The 18888-nt window shown below is 39.9% G+C and overlaps 1 protein-coding gene and 1 long non-coding RNA gene across 31 annotated transcripts in view; one reads left to right on the top strand and one right to left on the bottom strand.

The window, feature by feature from the left end:
- Positions 1 to 18104, top strand: part of ATP2B2 (ATPase plasma membrane Ca2+ transporting 2) — a 266349-nt gene extending 248245 nt beyond the window's left edge. For 12 of the 27 annotated variants that reach the window (XM_075183938.1, XM_075183934.1, XM_075183930.1 and 9 more), the window contains 3 exons: positions 61 to 243; positions 4222 to 4308; positions 12482 to 18104. In XM_075183938.1, the coding sequence (XP_075040039.1) occupies positions 61 to 243; positions 4222 to 4308; positions 12482 to 12793 (582 nt within the window). In that variant the 3' untranslated portion in view covers positions 12794 to 18104. Of the gene's footprint in view, positions 1 to 60; positions 244 to 4221; positions 5214 to 9350; positions 9408 to 12481 lie in introns of those variants that run through there. The other 15 variants (XM_075183952.1, XM_075183943.1, XM_075183942.1 and 12 more) reach the window with 8 other exon arrangements.
- LOC142099950 (uncharacterized) overlaps positions 1 to 18888 on the bottom strand; it is a 58836-nt gene that overhangs the window by 9991 nt on the left and 29957 nt on the right. For 2 of the 4 annotated variants that reach the window (XR_012678641.1, XR_012678643.1), the window contains exons 2-4: positions 14826 to 14902; positions 13501 to 13626; positions 3330 to 4458 (exon numbers count right to left, since the gene is read on the bottom strand). This is a non-coding gene — a long non-coding RNA (uncharacterized LOC142099950). Of the gene's footprint in view, positions 1 to 3329; positions 4459 to 12851; positions 13627 to 14825; positions 14903 to 18888 lie in introns of those variants that run through there. The other 2 variants (XR_012678642.1, XR_012678644.1) reach the window with 2 other exon arrangements.

The raw sequence follows: 18888 nt of genomic DNA, 5'->3' as shown, positions 1-18888 counted from the left end.
TAGCTAGCTGCAGAGCAATAATCTTAATATATTATTATCATTATTATTAAATATTTACAGGTTATAGCAAGCATCCCGACCAGCAGGTTGAAGTTCCTCAAGGGAGCTGGTCATCTGACACAGAAAGAGGAGATCCCAGAAGAGGAAATGTATGAGGATGTAGAGGAAATTGACCATGCTGAGAGAGAACTAAGACGTGGACAAATTCTCTGGTTCCGGGGGCTAAACAGAATCCAAACACAGGTATATCAATGGCAACGTGCACATAGGACGCTCTCCGCAGCAGTCTGTAGAATGTGCAGAGATATTGTTCTACACACAAGGCCATGAGCGGTGGTGGGAAAAGAGAGATAGTCCATGGCCAGTAAGTCTCCTATAGATTGATACCAGGGGTATGATTATGGTTTATCCATAGGAAATCCATACCAGGAATAAGAATAGGGTTAATCAGTAGCAGATTGATACCAGAGATTTATCTATAATAAATCGATGCCAGGAATGCGTATGACTTTTAGTAGATTGGTGCCAGGAATGTGTATTATATATAGTATATTGGTGCCAGGAATGTGTATTATATATAGTATATTGGTGCCAGGGATGGGTATTATATATAGTATATTGGTGCCAGGGATGGGTATTATATATAGTATATTGGTGCCAGGGATGGGTATTATATATAGTAGATTGGTGCCAGGAATGTGTATTATATATAGTATATTGGTGCCAGGAATGTGTATTATATATAGTATATTGGTGCCAGGGATGGGTATTATATATAGTATATTGGTGCCAGGGATGGGTATTATATATAGTATATTGGTGCCAGGGATGGGTATTATATATAGTATATTGGTGCCAGGGATGGGTATTATATATATAGTATATTGGTGCCAGGGATGGGTATTATATATAGTATATTGGTGCCAGGGATGGGTATTATATATAGTATATTGGTGCCAGGGATGGGTATTATATATAGTATATTGGTGCCAGGGATGGGTATTGGGTTTACACATAGGGATAGGAATGATAGAAAATAATAGCAGAACATATAATAATACTGAAAATATTTAACATATACAATATATTGCTGGTGTCACATGTAAGAAGCATAGAGACGGTAACTGAGAGACCTTCAGCTATACATCCAATAGCTTTTATTATTATTGTTTATTTCTATAGCAGCAATCACACAGCACTGTCCAAAGAACATGGAATCTCTCACATCAGTCCCTGCCGCACTGGAGCTTACACTCACACACACTAGGGTCCATTTAACCTACCGGTATGTCTGTGGACTATTGGAGGAAACACATGAACATACAAATGCCACACAGAGGGCAAACCCATAACCACAGTGCTGTGAGGCAGCAATGCTAATTATTGTGCCACAATGCTGATTCTTGTACTTCACTTATTGCACATAATGAGGTCATTTACAAAATGCAAAACAGCAGGTCCACTGTGCAAATGTCACTTTGGGTCCACCATGCACCAGCTCACCTCTTTTTACGGAGCAGTGCACAAATGAGATTTCATTTTCAAGAATGAGATTATTATAATGAGAAAGAAGGATGGAGAGGGCGCATTTTAGGAGCGATCTGCAAAGCAACATAAAATCTCACATATTAATGTAGATTTAGGGGTCAGTAGTTTGTTTCAGTATAGAGGGAGAATACATGTACATTTTCTGTGAATTGTGTAGTGTAGGTGTAACAGACTAGGGAAGTTACAAAGGAATTTGATAAGCTTGGCCGAAGAGTTGAGTTTTCAGAAACGCTTGAATGTTCGGAGGCAAAAGGAAATTCTTATTGTACGAGGGAATTAATTCCACAGAGTTGGAGCATCCTGAAAAAAGTCCTGTTACCGGAAATGGGAGCAGGTAATGAATGTGGAGACGCAGATCTTCTGCAGAGTGAGATAAATTCAACTTCTGGATTTTTCTTAGAGAAATGCAACAGAGCCGAGCCTTGTGGTTCTCCAACTGATTGAGGAAGCCGAAGGAAGGTGGAATCAGGAAAATAAACAATGGAGGAGCAGATAACAATGATGAGAACCAGAAAGACCTAGGGATTGTAGCATTTGTATGAGAAGTGAGTGGTCAGCAGTGTCATATGCAGCAGAGAGATACAGAAGAATTAGGAGCTCACAAAACCCTCATTCACATATTTACAGAATAAAATAAAAATTCTTCTTTCTTTAACTGTCATAGTCCAAATGGGGGGAAAAAAAAAACTGGAAAATCCCAATAAAAAGAAACCCATCTACACTCCACAAACCACCAGTGGTAGACTAACCAAGGCTGAGGCTAGCTGGTAGCCTCCGAGAGGCCGGGAATAGCTGGTAGCCTCTGGTAGGCCGGGGATAACCAGTACGATGTGGGAGGTCGTGGATAGCCGATAGGTTCTCGGAAGCCGAGGATAGCTGGTAGCCCCTGGGAGGCTGAGGATAGCCGATAAGTTCCGTTAGGCCGGGGATAGCCGGTAGCCTTTATGAAGCCAGTCGGTTCTGTGAGGCCGGGGATATCCGGTGGGTTCTGGGAGGCCGGGGATAGCCGGTGGGTTCTGGGAGGCCGGGGATAGCCGGTGGGTTCTGGGTGGACGGGGATATCCGATGGGTTCTGGGAGGTCAGGGATAGCCAGTAGCCTCTGGGAGGCCAGGGATAGCCAGTGGGTTCTGAGAGGCCGGGGATAGCCGGTAGCCTTTATGAAGCCGGTGGGTTCTGGGAGGCCGGGGATATCCGGTGGGTTCTGGGAGGCCGGGGATAGACGGTAGGTTCTGAGAGGCCGGGGATAGACGGTAAGTTCTGAGAGGCCATGGATAGCCGGTAGGTTCTGAGAGGCGGGGGATAGCCGGTAAGTTCTGAGAGGCCATGGATAGCCGGTAGGTACTGAGAGGCGGGGGATAGCCGGTAAGTTCTGAGAGGCCATGGATAGCTGGTAGGTTCTGAGAGGCCGGGGATAGCTGGTAGCCTCTGAGAGGCGGGGGATAGCCGGTAAGTTCTGAGAGGCCATGGATAGCCGATAGGTTCTGAGAGGCCGGGGATAGCTGGTAGCCTCTGAGAGGCCATGTGCTGACCAGTTACGTTTCACTATAGTAGCTGGACCCCATACTCCTGATCTCCCTTTCATAGTGGAAACCAGCCTAGACTTTTTGTTTTTTAAATTTTCAGGTGGTAAGTCTGCAGTGCAAGTCATAGATCCCATAGTGGAGACACACACTCTGTTGAAAGTCATAAAACTCTTTTCACATACAAAGTACCGTGTGTCCCAATGTCCCCTCACCCTCATGATTGATAGAGGCCATAAGTAAAATGAAAATGGGCAGTGTTGTCTGAGAACAACGGAAAGCTTTATTTAATTAAATGTTTTTGTTTTGCTGTGCGCTTTGCAAAATGACCTCCCATCTGATTACATATGAGTACATATATAGCACACACATGACATGAGTAAACAGAGAAATATAACTATGAGAAGATCTGTTATGGACATGGTGAGCGTTTGATAATGAACATCCATGTGTAGATAGCAAGAGAGAGAGAGATAGTTGGTTACAGAAGTATAGAGTATATACTACATTGTATTGTATATAGTACATTATAGCTTAGACATATATCACACCATACAGGATACATTATAATATATAAGTATTTCAATTTGTAGACAACATATTTTAGTAGATTTATATAGAACATTGTCCAGGATATATTACATGTGTGTATTATACTATACAGGATATATTATATGGGTGTATTATTCTGTGCAGGATATATTATATGGGTGTATTATACTGTACATGATATATTATACGGGTATATTATACTATATAAGATATATTATATTAGTGTATTATACTATACAGGATATATTATATAAGTGTATTATACTCTACAGGATATATTATATGGGTATATTATACTGTGCCGGATATATTATATGGGTGTATTATACTATACAGACTATATTATATGAGTGTATTATATTGTACAGGATATATTATATGGGTGTATTATACTGTACAGGATATATTATATGGGTGTATTATACTGTGCTGGATATATTATATGAATGTATTATACTGTACAGCTGTGTATCACATCATGTGTTGCCTTTTTCTGTGTGTGTTTTGTGTCTTGTCTGTACTGTGTGTTTTTTATATCATTTTCGTCATTTGTTGCATGGAGTCCTGAAGAAACCTGTCTCATTTTCTCCTCCGTTACAGATTGAAGTAGTGAATACTTTCAAGAGCGGGGCTTCCTTTCAGGGGGCTTTGAGGAGACAGTCCTCCACCACGAGCCAGAACCAGGATGTAACCAATATTCCTAGCCCTAGTCATGTTTCGTTATGCAATGCTCTTTCTTCTCCTACCAGCGCATCAGCCGCAGGGCGTGAGTGTGTATTCTTACTGCCTCACATCCAGAGAAATGCCAACTGGCCTGCAGGGCACTCCGGACCCCTCCTGTGAGGAAAGCAGCACAGATACTGACTCATTCATTCTCACTACAAAACATTTCTAGAGGAGATTTTTACAATAAGAACATTCTTTAAAAAATGAAATAAGAATCTTAAATGCAAAAGACTCCCCCACAAAGCCAAAACTGAGAAAACAACCCTACAGCAAGGAATTATGGGCTGGAACATGCAGATGCCTTCACCCCTTTTATGAGTCTTATGTTAGATATAGGCCATACAAACAGGGGTTACAGCTCATATAGCAGGGAACGGACCACCTTGTTCCTATGCCGTTATCTCCTGTGTCACAAGCATACACACACATAAATACATACTTATACATACACACATAAATACATACTTATACATACACACATAAACACACACACACACACATAAATACATACTTATACATACACATGTACGCAGGGGTAGAACTGCCCATATCACCAGTATGTCTACAGACATTTTCTCATCGCTCCCGCTAGTGATCAGACAGTGTCTGCTGTAGTAACCAAAAGGAAGCCTGTGATTAAAGATCATCTAGTCTGCTTCCTATTTGTTACTATTACAGCAAACATGAAGAGATCAGTAGAGGGAACTACAGTAAGCCGGAAGCGGAGAGAAAATGTCTGTTTCATGTATGTGTGGAAGCCTTTACAAAACGTTGGCATAGGACCCACGGATGTCCAGTTACAGATACATACACACACATAACATACAAACACACAAATGAACATATACCTATACATACACCCCCATATACACACACACACATATATATATATATATATATATATACTGTATTATATACAGTGCTCTACTACACAATATGTTGTGATTGATTTACAGCTTATTGCTGCAGGGCAACAAGCCAAATATCTGACCCTACTGTGGTGACACAATCCAATCCTATACTAATTATTCTTTCTCCATAATAATCTCTGCATTTTGTTATCATTCAGTATCTGAGCTGCTTCCTCTCCCCTGACTTCTTTTTTTACAGGTTCTGCAGATTAACAGCACTGACATATCTTATATAGCCAATAATCCATTTCAAGCAACACCACGCAACCAACGTAAAACACTCAATGCAAATAGCTATGAACTATATCAAGTAAACACTTTAAATAAACCTAAGCAGTAGTTAAATCAAATATTAAGTACAATATTATATTAAATGGTAAGCACACGCGGTGAGGAAAATCATGTATATTACTGAAAAAGCATCCAAACACCTAGATAACAATAACCTATACAAGTAGAGAAATATCAAGGAGGAAACATTTCTACCAGGTAAAATAACATTACATATAGATCTATTTTACAAATGACAGCATTACACAGGTCACCTATGGAAAGTAGGTGGACATGTGATCCCACTAATCATTGAGTGGTGGGCTGTGTGAGTGTGTGAAGATGTGTGACCAACAAACCTGCTTTCATTGGTTATAAGTACGCACACCTTCAGTGACATCATAAACCTCTGATGCAAAAGTGCAAAACATTGTTTAAACTTCATGCCCATTACATAATCCTTATCCCTGGCATCATTCTCCCATAGCTAAACCAATCAATATCCCTGGCATCAACCTGCCATAGATAAACCAATCAATATCCCTGGCATGAACCTCCCATAGATAAACCAATCAATATCCCTGGCATCATTCTCCAATAGCTAAACCAATCAATATCCCTGGCATCAACCTCCCATAGATAAACCAATCAATATCCCTGGCATGAACCTCCCATAGATAAACCAATCAAAATCCCTGGCATCAACCTCCCATAGATAAACCAATCAATATCCCTGGCATGAACCTCCCATAGATAAACCAATCAATATCCCTGGCATGAACTTCCCATAGATAAACCAATCAATATCCCTGGCATCAACCTCCCATAGCTAAATCAATCAATATCCCTGGCATCAACCTCCCATAGATAAACCAATCAATATCCCTGGCATCCACCTCCCATAGATAAACCAATCAATATCCCTGGCATCAACCTCCCATAGCTAAATCAATCAATATCCCTGGCATCAACCTCCCATAGATAAACCAATCAATATCCCTGGCATCAACCTCCCATAGATAAACCAATCAATATCCCTGGCATGAACCTCCCATAGATAAACCAATCAATATCCCTGGCATCAACTTTCCATAGCTAAACCAATCAATATCCCTGGCATCAACCTCCCATAGCTAAATCAATCAATATCCCTGGCATCAACCTCCCATAGATAAACCAATCAATATCCCTGGCATCAACCTCCCATAGCTAAATCAATCAATATCCCTGGCATCAACCTCCCATAGATAAACCAATCAATATCCCTGGCATCAACCTCCCATAGATAAACCAATCAATATCCCTGGCATCAACCTCCCATAGATAAACCAATCAATATCCCTGGCATCAACTTTCCATAGCTAAACCAATCAATATCCCTGGCATCAACCTCCCATAGATAAACCAATCAATATCCCTGGCATCAACCTCCCATAGATAAACCAATCAATATCCCTGGCATGAACCTCCCATAGCTAAACCAATCAATATCCCTGGCATCAACCTCCCATAGATAAACCAATCAATATCCCTGGCATCAACCTCCCATAGATAAACCAATCAATATCCCTGGCATCAACCTCCCATAGATAAACCAATCAATATCCCTGGCATCAACCTCCCATAGATAAACCAATCAATATCCCTGGCATGAACCTCCCATAGATAAATCAATCAATATCCCTGGCATGAACCTCCCATAGATAAACCAATCAATATCCCTGGCATCAACATCCCATAGATAAACCAATCAATATCCCTGGCATCAACATCCCATAGATAAACCAATCAATATCCCTGGCATCAACCTCCCATAGCTAAACCAATCAATATCCCTGGCATTAACCTCCCATAGATAAACCCAAACCCTATCCCTGACATCGATCTACCAAAAACAGAAGCTCTATGTCTGCCTTTATTCTCCCATATATTTACTCAATTCCTGCCCTTAGCACCAACCTCCCATAGATAAACCAACCCCAATTCCTGGCAACAACCTCCCATAGATAGACCCTATCCTTGCTATCATTCTCCCATAGACCCAATCCCTATCTCTTCCATTATTCTTCCATAAATAAACCCAATTCTTATCCCTGGCATGAATGTGCCACATACAAACCCAAGCAATTATAACCCACAACACACAGTATCATGACCCGGATTACACTAATTATATATATATAACAATCACTAGGACCAGAGGGAGGGACAGGAGTTGTACACAACTTAGTGGTAGTTGTATATACCTAGAAATCCTGTCCATTTCCCTAATGGCCAACCTTCCTTGATCTGCCCCTAAAACCCCTAACAGAGTATTTCAACATGGAAGTCCTTGGAACAAAAAAGGGACCAAAACATTCACTAAAAATGAAAGTGGTCAATTTAAGTAATTACTGCATATCCTGGAATTAGAACAGATCCTGGAATTCGAACATATCCTGGAATCAGGACAGATCCTGAAATTAGAGCGTTTCCTGGAACTAGAACAGATCCTGGAATTAGGATGTATCATGGAATTACATAACCTGGAATTAGAGCATATCCTGGAATTACATAACCTAGAATTACAGCATATCCTGGAATCAGAACAGATCCTGAAATTAGAGAGTATCCTGGAATTAGAACATGTCCTGGAATTAGAACATATCATGGAATTAGAACAGATCCTGGGATTAGATCATACCCTGGAATTACATAACCTGGAATTAGAGCATATCCTGGAATTATATAAGCTGGAATTAGAGCATATCCTGGAATCAGAACAGATCCTGAAATTAGAGAGTATCCTGGAATTAGAACATATCATGGAATTAGAACAGATCCTGGGATTAGATCATACCCTGGAATTACATAACCTGGAATTAGAGCATATCCTGGAATTATATAAGTTGGAATTAGAGCATATCCTGGAATTACATAACCTGGAATTAGAGCATATCCTGGATTTAGAGTGTACCCTGGAATTAGGGCATATCCTGGAACCCCAACATATCCTGGAATCCCAACATATCTTGAAATTAAAGTGTATCCTGGAATTACAACAGATCCTGGAATTAGAGCATATCCTGGAATTACATAACCTGGAATTAGAGCATATCCTGGAACTAGAACAGATTCTGGATTTAGAGCATATCCTGGAATTATATAACCTGGAATTACAACATATCCTCGAATTAGAACGTGTCCTGAAATTAGAACGTATCCTGGAATTAGAGAGTATTCTGGAATTACAGGGTATCCTGAAATTAGGATATATCCTTGAATTAGAGCATATTCTAGAATTAGAGTATATCCTGGATTAGGGTCGTATCCTGGAATTAGAACATGTCCTCAAATTAAAACATATCCTGGAATTAGGACAGATCCTAGATTAGAACATATCCTGGTATCAGTGCGTATCCTGGTCCAGTAGGGTAATTGCTGCCTTCTTTCCTTACATGTACCTCTGCCACCACACTCCAGTCTCCTGCAGGTTTAGTGTGAGTCCCATGCTTACCAAGTTAGGCAAATTGAAAGATCTGTCACTGGAAGGAGTTATTTGGTTTTCAGATTGAATTCCATTCACATTCATTACTCAAGGAGATAATATCTCACTGACTTAAATGGTCCATGTGTTTTCAGAGCAAATATTGATACGAAGAAGTAGCTTTAACTCCTTCCTGTCACTAAACAACACTCCATACAGTTGGCATCTCTTGGGAATGTTAAAGTAATGTTAATTACCCAACGTAGCTTTAAATGTAATTGAAAAGCGATTTACGTGACTTTTCATGCTGCTCTGCTCTCTGTCTAAACCTGTTCCACTCTGTTTGTCTTTCTCAGAGGGCTAGAGAACACGGGACCAAGGTTTAGCGAGAGAGAGTGAAATAAAAGGAGGTTGTGAGTCTTTAACCTTGAGCCTGAATTGAATGTGACTCAGAGTTACAAGGGTAAACATTCGAGTATATGCCCAAAACATCCAGCTGTGCGTCATTAAAATAACAGGGTACCAACAGGTTTCTACGCAGACACCCCTAGAATAGTACAGGACAGGGTCCTCCTGGTGTAATTTATGGACTTATTTTCTGGTTGGATTTTGCCAAGTTGCTGAATTTCGAGACACATCAATCTATACCTTTGATTGCTGGATTGTTTTATAAACTAAACTCAAAGGTAAAAGGGCCCAATTCCAGTGCCTTCCAAGACAAGAAAGCAGCTGAAATAGCAAAGTCCAGCATGTTAATTATGTCCATGAAAACTTGCTGTAATATCACTGATGCTGCTGTATATAAATTTACAAATCTGTACATCGCATTTGTTACCTAGGGTTGCAAGCCAATAATTTAACTATAACTTCTCCACTGCCCCAAATCGATGAAGGATAGGATGTCATCTACACCCAGTGTGGGTGGCCTGAATCAATATTCATGAGAATGAAGCCTATAATAAAGGGAGAACTGGAGATATTTTTTAACTTTTTGGGGACTTTTAACTGAGATTCTGTCTTTCCTGTTCTGCCAAGGGGTAGCAAAGTATCTTCTGTCTGACAGTTAAAGGGTTAATGCTCCTTTGTAGGCAACTCATCGACTAGGTCACGATGACCGATATCAAACACTCTCACGTGTCAGTATACAGTATAAACCTTATATTGTTGGTTCTTCAGTATCTCTTCTGCTGGTCAACAGCAATATAAATGTTTTCAAGCCAATACATACAAGAGTCCCTTCTATTATTATTCTATAATCATAATATAACATCCAACTAATTTATTCCACCCAAGTAAGTTACCAGAGATGGACTTTCTCTGAAATTTGGCAGCAAGTATTTAGAAACAAATATATGATATCCAGAGAAATGGTAGACAATGCAATGCTCATCTAATACAAATATTCTTCTAGGTTCAAACCCCACGGACTATGTACGTTACCATTCCAGGTACACAGGCCGAAGCAGTCCAGTAATAAACACAGAACATAACGATGTGTACAGTGCGTCTTGTATGACACAAAGTGAATGTATCTTTCTCCTCAGCGCTGTCAGTATTACCGCTCGGATGAAGATCTTCGTGTGGTTATTTGTTGCAGCTGTCGGGACAGAAGAGCACTGTGTAGACTATAATTCTCCATGTCTGTCTTGTAGTATCCATGTCCCAAGCCGTATATTTCTCATTATGTGCTGTTGTCTCTGCTCCCATTGGTACAGGGGCCTGTCTTTCCCTGTCTGTCAATGTCACTGTTACCTGGCAACTAAAGATTTACAGTATTAGATAAACTATGCTGAGCTGCTCGTTCTTCTGTCGCCTCCACGGATCAGTTTGTAGACGTGGTACATTAAGCTGGAAATGTTGCTGGTGGATGGTGCAAGAGATATTTTCATATTGTCCCCTAAATGTGGCCAACTAGTCGCAGACTAAGCGCTGTAAGGTCTGAGAACAGCACATTTACGTAATGCTTGTGCGACAGGCGTGGTGGATTTTTTTACTAGTGCAATAATAACATGTTTCCATAGTGATCATCTGATTTCAGGATGATTTACTTGAGATCCAGTCGTACGAAGGATATTTGTACCCGACCTATAGAAAATAAGAAGTGAGCTTCTACCTGTTACACACCTCATTTATCGCCTAGTGTTTTGCACCAGGAAAGGGTTAAAGAGAGGATAGGACCCAGGGTGGTGACATTATAGTATCAGTTATTAGGTAAGGTCTGGAGTCTGGGGACAGAGGGTGCAGTGGGTGGAACAGACACAATTTATCACAGTTGCTGGAGGGAATATTGGGCCTATACTCGAGTGTTTACCTATTTATGCATGACAAAAAGAGCAAAAACCGCTTATAGACATACAAGTTACATATGAAACATTCAGTGTTTCACATTATCCAGGCCTTCAAGTGTAGCCTTGGCGTGCCAGTTCTTTGTGTCTTGTGGTTCCGTGTCATGTGGCATGTGTTTGTTACTTGTCCGCTGGTGGCTGCCATGTTTTACATTTGCTTTCATTGCCATGTATCCTACTTCGCTTCCTCTGAGGTTACTTCACAGAGATCATCAGGTTCCTAGTTATGTGGAATCTCAATAAGGGACTTTGGGAAGCTGCAATGTTCTTGACTTGGAAATAAACGCGCTGTATGAACAACCAAATGAAGTATCATTATTTGTTTTACTGCTCCAGTAGGACCCTGGAGTGGTATTTGACATCCACATTAAATACATTTCATGCCAACATGAGATGGACTGTTTGTTATTAGTATTTTGATTAATTGCGCCTGTGTGCAGCATGTATATTTCTGGTCATTGCAGAGCATTTCTTTGTTTTATAATGAGCAAATGTTGAAGTGATTTCCTGAAAGGCTTCCTATAAAGCCTTGCTTCCAGTCCTTGAGACCACAAGGAGCCTATTCAGTGCCATTGTTATCAGCTTTACTCTTTACATGATCTCTTGGAGCAACCATGCAATAGGAGATGCCCACTGGTTTATTTCTCTCTCATCTAACTGTGCCAGTGTTGTTTTGTGCTTTTTCCGTCTGTAGTGTTCCCATGTCTGATATTTGGTTTTTGTTGTACTTGTAAATTGTTGAATAAAGCTGGCCTTTCTTGGCTATTCGGACCCCAAATAGGCTTCTGTTTTACCAACCTCTCCCCCCCCCAATAAAAAACAAAACAAAAAACATCTGAATGATTTCCACCTCCGGGTTCCTACCCTATAATGTGGCCTATTTATTAAGGGTTGTCTTACAAATGTGTCCCCAATGTTTTTTCTTTTTCATGCATTCTAAGATACATATTTCGTTAACGTGAAAGCACAACACTGAGCTGCTTGTCCTTCTGCTGTGCTGCCTGCTCTGCCCTTAACCAAGAGCTGCTATGCGCTCCATAATGGGGCATCCTATTGTACATTAGCTGTTTCCTTCTTTGTCTTGTGAATGATTTATGCCGCTTCTGTTTCATTCTCTCCTCTTTCCCAATTCCCCATCACAGATCCGCGTCGTGAAGGCATTCCGTAGCTCTCTCTATGAAGGTTTAGAAAAACCGGACTCTCGGACTTCCATTCACAATTTTATGACCCATCCAGAGTTTAAGATAGAAGATTCTCAGCCTCATATCCCTCTTATCGATGACACAGACCTGGAGGAAGACCCTGCCCTGAAACAAAACTCCAGCCAGCCCCCTTCACCTAACAAGAACAACAATGCAATTGACAGCGGGATAAATCTCACCACAGAGACAAGCAAATCAGCTACCTCTTCCAGCCCCGGGAGTCCAATACATAGCCTGGAGACCTCCCTTTAGCTGGAGACAGCACTGCAACAGCAAATTAATAATTCATAATCATCAAAACAAGTAATACCTGTGTCTGGCTCAATAAAGATGTTTCAACACTTGGATGCCGGCGGTAGAAGTTCGGTGTCTTGGCAGCGCTGGGAATGGCACCATGTTGTCCCCAACCAACCATGTTCCTGCATGAATGTACACTTACGATCCCTTCTCTCAATCGCTGGGTTTTTCATTTTATTTTTTACATATGCTTCTGGGGGTTTCCATGCAAGGGGCAGACTGGAAAAAAAGAAACTTTTCCCCAGTCAACAGTATTTATCTGGTAACTGATACATGAGCCACAAAACTGCTTCTTGGCAACGACCTGAATCCTTTCTAGCGGATTACGATTCTTTTCTTTTTTTAAAGTTGCAAAGCTCAACTTGCACAGTGGATTCCCACCCATCACTACAGCGGAACTGAAACATATATGAAAGATTTATATAGGAGAGAGATGTCTGTATATATGTATAAATCCCTTCATATAAGTCACAGAAGAAATGTGTACTTTGGCATATCTTCACAAGCAGGGGTAGCAGAACACCCCTCCCGTAAATGCACTTTTAGTCTCTAAATCTGTGTACAAACCCTTTATGCATGCATGTGAGCAGGGAATATGTGTTCCCTAAAGAGAAAATATATGAGGTTAAAAAGATAAATATCACAAAAAATAATATACTTACTGCAAGCAGGGTGCACGAAAAAGCGATGTTTATTTCTGTATTCCACAGACGATTCCATTACTACAACCTGAAGTGCGATGTGGCTGGAGAGTGGGACGGACATTCCTTCATGTCTGAATGGCACCTCTGCCATGGAAATATGACAAATAAGAGATAACGTAAAAACAGAGATTGTTTTTACCATGATTTTCCCCGTTAGGGGGTTGTTATAATAGCAATAATTCCCTTTGTGTTCTCAACTAGACTGGCCATCTACTACAACATGCTCTTTATTTGCTTCTGTACTAGACAGCTCAGCTCTTTTTCTTGGGAAATCCTAGAGAGACTCTCAAAGAATACAATATATTTTGGCAGGTTGTCTTATTTCAATTTCCAGATTTGTTTTAGTTATTTATGTCCTGAAAGATGAATGTAACCTGTTTACAAGTCCAATCCAGACACTGAGAAGCAAAGAAGAAAATGTTGGGACAAAACAATTGATTAAGGGTTAAAGTTCCCACAGAAAATATTTATGACAGAGCTATACTAAATTCTGGTATTATAATTAATACTGTAATTGAGTCGGTTTTTGCCCTGAGTTAATTGATGTCTGCTTAGGTAAGAAAATGTGATAATGTTTCTGCCGTCAGCGTAACTCCTGCACAGGCAGAAATTCTCAGATTGTTTGATGAAAGTCATTTGAAGCCATCTTGGTATTAAATATGAAAAATGCATATATATGTTTATATGCAATAATTGCCTAATATATGCACACACCCACTGACACAGCATGCAATAACCATCTTTATTCACTAGGCTTTGTCCGTTCTATGTCAGATAAGATATTCACTGAAAACAGTGTGTGTGACAGGCACCATTTTTGCACATTTCATTGTTATAAATGCTGTTGTCAGTCTTTCTATGTCCTAACAACCAGTAGTGTTAAAGAGAAGAAACAATGTTACGGGTACATTCAAAACAGTGGTTTTAGGTGTCATTAAAAATATATATTTTGTAGGCTTTTGCAAAAAAGTAACTCCCAGTTAACAGCTATAAGTAAAAATAACAAAATCTTCTCATACATTGACTAAAGTTACATTATTAAATTTGGGTGGGTATTTCCTGCTTATTAATGGATGTTTGGAGTAAGGGTCTGCGTAGTCTGTCTAATAGTCATGCAGAAACCACCTATCATCAATAGGCCATATTCTACAAAATACAGCAGACAATTACATTTTAAGCTAATGCCACAAGAACAATTGAACTGCTACACTTATGTCTAATGTGCTGAGCATCTGTATAATCTGAGTTCTCATTCACTACTTAGCTTATAAGTATTTAATCACCTTTGTGGCTTTAGCCCAATGACAATATCCAGAAAGAGGAGCAGAAACAGCTTTTCTTCAAATGATGGAAACAGGATCTGTATAAAAAAAAAAGTAAAAATTCAGTGAGATGAAGAAACATTTGGGGATATATTTACTAAACTGCAGGTTTGAAAAGGTAAAGATGTTGCCTATAGCAACCAATCAGATTCTAGTTATCTATTATTTAGTATATTCTACAACATGAAAGCTACAATCTGATTGGTTGCTATAGGCAGCATCTCCACTTTTTCAAACCCGCAGTTTAGTAAAAATATCCCTTGGTCATTGTACAGACTATAGATTAGACGGTGGTAGTCACTTTCCCAGAGACAGTAATCCCTACAACAGTTACACTGACTTATAAAGCCCGATTAGTATAAGTGCGACATTGAGTAAATATAGACATACCATAATTTACATGCACAATATCTCTGACACTTCTTATGGACGGCAGGTATAAACTGCGAGTACAGAAAAGGTGGCGACTGGTAGAATGATAATGCCGGTTTTAAGGCGGCAGAGCCACGACCCGCTGCCTGTATACATTATACAGGTGGCGGGTCCGTCCATTGCTGCCTTAAAACTGGCAAACTCACCCAGATTAAACACTAGTTTTCTTGTTCATTGAGAATACATATTGCAGTTTCCTGAAACTCTACCGCAATTACAATTTTATACCTAGAGATTATGGGCCTGATGCCAACTTGAACGTACGCCAGTTTGTGTTTCAGAAATCCCAAAATTTGCACTGTGCATACCCACAAAGAGAGCACACAGATATGCCTGAGTTTAGCTCATCTGAAACTTGTGCCTCCTTATGTAGAGGCTGAACCGGGAGGGAAGGGCGGTCTAACATAGGCTGAGTACGATAAGGGAGTGTTCCCACAAATGGGGCTGAGGCAGACTAGCGCACAGACACAAGCTGATGATGACAGTCGCTGGCCCTAGATGCTTCTGAGTCACCTCTGAAGCTGATAGGTGCATAAGACTTACATGGAGTAACTACACAACATGTATCTGCTGTATTATATCAAGTCTGATAGCGAATGTAAACAAACATTTTGTCCTTATGACCTGGTTTTGTGTTTGTGTATGCGGGTGTATGTAAGTCTGGTGCAGAGTGTGACACATATGACATAAATACATTGTTTTTTTATAGGCGGCTTTTATAAACACAAATTACGTCCAACGCAGCATCAGGCCCTTAATCACGGTTTACTACTAAAAGGGAATCACTGTACACAGAACCTGTAATCATTTCTCAAGATAAATCCAAAGCATCTAACCGTAACATGAGAAGACCCCGATGCTGTGGGGTAAGATCACGTAGCAATAAGCGATACTACAACCTTCAATGTGTATCCCCCCAAAGAGAAAGGATAATATTGAGCCTTTTAAATTTTGTTTGATGCCAAGTATGAATCAGTAGGGTCTTTGTGTAATTCCACTACTCACTTAGAAAAAAAATATATATTTTTCGACATTTATCTAAATAATTTACCAGAATGGTTCTTTCCTGGACCCTGGGTAGTGTCAGCAATAATAATCATACAATGTAAGCTATTGTCAGTGATACAAAATCATCTCACAGGTTAGTTGTATTATAGTATACAATGCTACACAGCCTAACTGTACTGGACCCTGAGGGGTCATGGTATGTAGAATATAATATATCATTAGATGATATCAGACAGTACCTGAGTTACCTGCTTCTCTCGTGGGTTTTATCCACAGGTTACTCTATTAAATACATGTATATCTATCACTGGATGCCATCCATTTAGGGGAATTCAATTTGGAGCAAAGTGCCGCTAACGGCTCTGACAGCAGTTTCCGCTTAATTGAATCCCCCCCCCCCACTAAATCTTAAAAATATCCTTTACCAACAGATTTTTGAAGGGGACACTATAAAAGTGGAGGTAAATGAACCACTTATTGTATAAAAATTCCATAATTATATAGTTTATAACCACAAAGCTGTACTGTTTTATAGAATATGGAGTTCAGTAACCTGGTAAAGACATTTGCCCCCCACCAATTATGTATTTGTTGTCATACATTTCATCATACATATTACCTTTACAATCTGAAAGACCAACCAGAGAGCAGTATCTTCTATATCTTGTTTTCTAAGTTCAAATACTGGGCTTGTCTCATATGATTCCACTGCCATTCAGCGCATGTATGAGAGCAATAAGTGCATTGGGGTCCCTACAAGACATGGACACTATTTCCAGCACGTCTCCCGTTGACACCAAATGGTCATTTCAGTTGAAAGCTGTGTCTTATGATCTTTATATATGTGACAGCATTCACCCCATCTCGGCGGATCAATGACATATGCACACATCCTATTTATGTTGTCCCTTTAAACACTGGTTGACAGCTGCGCAGGATAGTAAAACATGTATATGTTGGGATTTGAGACCCTATTTAGAAGTTGGAAAAAATAAGTAGTAGGATTTCCTCCACCCGCCGAAAAAATAAAGGAAAAAAGATGGCATAGAGGTCACAGAAATTTGGGCGAGTGACCAGAGAATTATGAGCGGCTAAAATTTGCTCATTTCATCTGTTTCCACAAGATGGCGAACTGAGTATTTTACTTTGTAGCATGAATGATCCACCTACCATTGCTTTCTATGTCCCTATGTAACAGCTAAGATATATTTACAAGCATTATCACAGTGTAAAAATCCTACTCCCTGATGTGAGTGGTATTCAGCAAATGTCTCATTATAAACACAAATGTGCGTTCTACTTTCTGTACTTAGCAGCATGGGAGGTGTAAAAATAGGCAAAAAATATAAATATATAAAAAGATATATATATAAATATATATATAATGATACAATTGGTTGTCCATTCTGTAAATGATTTTCCTCTATCTATGCTAAAAAGTCTGCTATGCTATTTCGGCTTTTTTTTTTAGCACTGAGGGAGAAAATCTTTTGGTTCACCCATTTTTACATACTTTTTTAATTCTAGATAATACTAATTGTAAATAAAACATTATGTTTGTTCATTTAATACTATGCAAACGGTTCCGCTCTGTATTGCTGTACTGGCTCCTGCAGTGTCATACTGGAATGTTTGTGGTTTCAGACCAGAAAAAACATCTGATGTAAATGATTTTATAATCCGGAACTGGCCATCTTGCTGCTGTGATTGTCTTTTTGGATGATAACTGGCAGGAGCACAAGTGGAAACATTTAAACAAACAAAAAAAAAAGAAAAAATAAATTCACAAAGCAGCATGAACCTTGCAGTGTGGAGTCCCCATTATTATCGCTTTCTCTGTAATAATATACATGTGTATGCAGGGTGACAGTGTGTTATATAATAAAGTGGACTGACCCATTATCCAGCCTACCAATTCACTATGAACCAATGACACCACTGAGCCACAAGGCACTTCTTACCTCATGCCTCAGTGATTTCACCAGTGACCTGCTAGGCTGCATTCTCATACATCACAGGATGTATGTTTAGGAGACAGGTCCTCTTTAAGTGATGCAGGCTGATTAACATCGTCTAGTACTAGGATTGTCCACACAGAAGGTTGCTTTATTGCCCAAAACTTCAATAGCACCACCCAAGTTTATTTGTTTAGTTTTTTGCCCTTGAACACGTAAGTGTCACATAATGGATTAGAGGCTGTTTGTGTTTGCGTTTCACCAACCCTATAAATTCCCCATGAGAAAGGGCTACAGGAATGTGCTCCAGGATGATATTATTACACAATAAATACAAAACAGGGGGGAAACCTTCCCTCCATACTGATATATAAGGACAATAGATGTCACACAGGATATAGAATAAACCCATTTGGTGGATAATTATTAAAGAAGGATGCGATTCACTCAATTTATCAGATTCTTCCGCACACGGAGATAGAAGGTGAAAAGGGCACGTCCCAGTCTAACATATAATGGAGCTGGAGCCGGACAATAACATGTAATGTAATAGAGGAGATATATAACATTGAGACCTCTCTACTTAAGACCCATGATACATGGTACTGCAGTCCCCTACACAACTCGGA

This window comes from Mixophyes fleayi, chromosome 8 (genome assembly GCF_038048845.1).
Source record: "Mixophyes fleayi isolate aMixFle1 chromosome 8, aMixFle1.hap1, whole genome shotgun sequence".
Taxonomy (NCBI): Eukaryota; Metazoa; Chordata; class Amphibia; order Anura; family Limnodynastidae; genus Mixophyes; species Mixophyes fleayi.
Note: the sequence above shows the minus strand (reverse complement) of the source record. Positions and strands in the feature narration are given on the sequence as shown.